Here is a 3,841-nt window from a genome sequence, read left to right as displayed (position 1 = left end):
TTTTTTTACCGCCCGACGTCGTTTACGAAGCGCGATACGACTATTCCGACCTCCGAATGGAAACTGAAGTGCTGCGGACTTTGCGGATACTTTATATCCCGACCCCCTCATCAGGGAACTTATATTTTCTTTGGCTTTTCTCTTCAGATTACCCCTAGATTCCGCGAACCGACTTTTGACCGCTTCCTTCAACGGCTTATTATTTTCGACGTCTTCTATTACGTTAATTCCCGCACGTAAAGCTTCTTTTCCGACGGCACGTGCACCTTTACCTAGGTAAGGTAATATTTTTCTGAATAGACCACCGAGAAAGCTTCCGATTCCATGTCCGCGTTGATAGGGCGAACCGACGAAAACACGCGGAATTCCACCTCGGCCAACTATGTCCCACGCATCAAAATACTCCTCATACTCCATAGCTAGTTTCTAACCAAAGACTGTCGCTATACCGACACGCTCGCGTATACGAAAGAAAAGTTATTGCTTGCGTTTAAAGTGCAGCGTCACTGTCAGCGTTCCGAATTCGAATGGAATTTTTTTTCCAAGATGATCTCTTATATCTATTTCGATCGTTCTGAAATTCGTTCGTCGCAATGGGATATAATTTGGAAATGAGAAATGCTTCACCAAATTTGCGCCAAATGCGTAATTATGGTTGCGTATCTCGACCGGAACTATCCTGAGAAGAGGAGTACGTACATCACCTGTTATATAAGGCTCACAAATATCGCAATAAACGAACATTTTATCGGGGATACCGCGCCACAAACTACAGGATTCGGTACTCCAGTAAAGGTCTGCAAGTCGTTTTCCCGTCTTATTATTAAATCCGTGAGTAAGAAAAGTTTTCTCTTCCGTTTCATTGGAATTAGGTTTACGTATCGCGAGCTTGGGATAAAGTGGATAATTATTTGCGGAAATTGCTGATGAGAAACCTAGCATTCGTAGAAGATTATCGGAAAAGTTTATATGATGTAGCATTTGGCACTTCTCGTCGCAGTTAATACTTATGACTTTACCGCCAGACGCTTTTTGCAGTTCAAAATAAAAATGCGATTCGGCCTCTTTACACGCGGTATTAATCGCATCGATAAGCTCATAGATATCGTTGTAAATTCCATTTAGAAATGCAACTTGTTTCGCCGTAAACGCACCTTTCGTCCCCTCATCGGGTTTAACATCGACGAATCTGATCACATTTTCCTTATGACGTATGTGTAAAAAGGTATAGGGAAATTGAATCTCGGTTATCGCGACTTCCCATTGTCCGTGTAACACGATAGAGTGAGGTAATTCCGTAATGAAGGACGAAGTTGTATTATCCGGAAAATGACGCATACTGCTGTTACTCGGAAGTACCAGAAGAAATTGTTCCTCCTCCATCGCGAAGAGAAATTAAACTCGAAGCCGGAATCCAACTATCAAACTTACTAGGATAACCTCGCCAACTAACAAGCACTTGCTTATTAGCTCCTCGTCCTTTACTCTTTATCACGCGATCGACGATAAACTGTTCTTCCTCTACGTTTTTCTCAACTCGAGCTAATTCTTGCTCATAAAAAATACCGTCTATGACTTCGCCTGCTAAATCTCGCAGTTCGTACACGCGAGGGTTTCGCCAATCGAGAACACGGTAAATTTGAAATATCTCCTCGCTCCACTTAGCCTCGTTTCCTTTCTCGAAGGCAGCTTTCGCTCTACTGATACGAACGTGATCTCCGACGGGATTTTTAACCTTTCGCACCCGTTTCTTTAACGTTTCGTTTTTCCAACGACGAGCTATGTTTTCACGAGCGATACGTGCGTTTTTTCTCGTTACTACCGCAGGTTGCATTCTCGTGGACGAGTGACGCGTGTGATTGTAAGCGTGTACAATGTCCTGCAGAACATCGATGTAGCGTCGCGTATTTTTATGCGTAAAATAACCCCACATTCGTTCCTTCAGTGTTCTGTTGAAGCGCTCGACGATGGCGGCTTTGATGTCTGGATTGCGCGTTACTCGAAAACGAATGTTGTTTTCTTTAAGAAATTTCTGCATTGATTGCGCGACAAATTCTTTACCCTTGTCCGTTTGCGGATATACGGGTACTCGGCCTTCGCTTTTCGCTAGTACGCGTTGAAAAGCTTTTATCGCGCAGTTACTCGTTTTGTCGCGTAACGGTTCTACCCATACGTATTTACTTAGTACATCTATAATCACTAACAGATAGGAATAACCGTCGTTGTAACTTTTTAGATTTCGGAGTTCGATCAAATCTGCCTCCCACACATCGTCGATGTTCGTTACGTTGTAATGCAATCGTGGAAATTTTCTACGCAATAGTCGGTGCAACGTGTACGCTTCTTGCGATTCGAGCCAGCGCACGACTTCTCCCCGTGAGAAATTCGGGTTATCAGCACGAGTTAGATTATCCACCGCCGAATAGCCCGCGTTATGCGACGGATCGTAGTATAATTTTTCAAACGTCATCGTATTATCTTAGTTTTTTCCAACCGAGTAACCGACTTTTTCCCGTTTGTAGAGATGCGGGAGTATCAGTTTTTCGTGTACGAGAAAGAATCATCGAACCTTCCTCGTCTCTTTCTTGTTCGTAATTTTTACGTTTTTCTCTTTCCTCTCGATACAATCGACGTGGAACTTGCGCTTTCGATATAAAAGGCATGGAACTCGCCCGAGGTCGAAGTTTTACGCTGCTTACACCAACACCGTGCGAGGACAATAATCTTTTATTTCTCACCAGCGCAGAAGGTACGTTCAACGCACGGAGTAATCGCGCGAACTGATTTCTACCTACTGCTTTCACAGTTTTTCTCTCGCGCATCGCGTCGTTTATCAAGTCAGTGATATTCGAGTCTTTCACGACGTTGCCATCTATAGTCACGATTCCATGCTCGTCCCAACTAATTCTATCAGGTATAGCATTTCGAATCAAATGTTTCATCAGTAAGCGTGCATGCTTACGATAAGATTTCGGTACGCTTTCCACTATTTCCTCAATGCTTTTCATCGCATGATTATTCTTCGCATGATTATGATCGCTCGAAATTTCAAAATTTTTTGTAATAATACCGGTATTACTGATGGAATGTGCTGGCGGTATATCGAATGTTTGCGTGAGATCATGAAAAACGTCATTGCTCGTCGTCTCGTTATCAGCGGAGCCATCTCGTGTAGCGTTGTCTTCTGCGTTTTCGCTGCGGGCGTCTTTCTGCCTTCGCGTTTCTTGGATAAATCGTAGGTATCGCCATAATGCCTCTCTGTACATTTTCCATCTCTCACTTTCGTCGCGTGGCCAGTCAGAATTAAGAATACGGCCCATCTCCGCATCGAGTCGTGTTAGATGAGTTCCGGGAGTTTGCGCTGTGCTATTAGTGCTCGCTGTGTTATCCGAATTTTGCGGTACTGCGATTTCTTTTGACTCTCCGTCAGCGAATGATGTCGGATTCTGACGTAGCTGATGTTGCATTCTCTCGAGATTTTCCGTCGAAATTAAAACCATTTTTTTGGCCCTCTCCATAACGTTTTATCCCACTATTTCGTTCCTTCCATAATTAGCGATAATAAGGTCGATAATATAGGACCGATAATATAAGGTAAAAATCCGCCTCGCTGCACCAACAGCTTTCTTTTATCCTTCCAATTACCACGTTTTGCAACGATACGACGTAGAGGCGTTTTGAATTTGGTTAGCCGATTTTTTTCACAACGTTCGAGCGAGACGTTACCTTTGAGTGTATTAAAAACACATTCACAGATACAACGAATAAGTTTTTCGTCCGCGGCGCGTAGGAAGGTCGTGCGTTGATTTTTGTTCAGATGATAGAGGGCCGCGAGAAGACA

The 3,841-nt window shown here is 43.5% G+C and overlaps 1 protein-coding gene across 1 annotated transcript in view; it reads right to left on the bottom strand.

Annotated features, from left to right (window-relative positions):
* LOC108765815 (uncharacterized) overlaps positions 1 to 2,470 on the bottom strand; it is a 10,265-nt gene extending 7,795 nt beyond the window's left edge. The window contains exon 1 of the mRNA XM_018514661.1: positions 1,927 to 2,470. Within this exon, the coding sequence (XP_018370163.1) occupies positions 1,927 to 2,470 (544 nt within the window). The remainder of the gene's footprint in view (positions 1 to 1,926) is intronic.
* Positions 2,471 to 3,841: the final 1,371 nt, after the last annotated feature.

This window comes from Trachymyrmex cornetzi, unplaced genomic scaffold, assembly GCF_001594075.2.
Source record: "Trachymyrmex cornetzi isolate Tcor2-1 unplaced genomic scaffold, Tcor1.1 scaffold546, whole genome shotgun sequence".
Taxonomy (NCBI): Eukaryota; Metazoa; Arthropoda; class Insecta; order Hymenoptera; family Formicidae; genus Trachymyrmex; species Trachymyrmex cornetzi.
The sequence above is the reverse complement of the archived record's forward strand: the minus strand, read 5'-3'. Positions and strand labels throughout refer to the sequence as shown.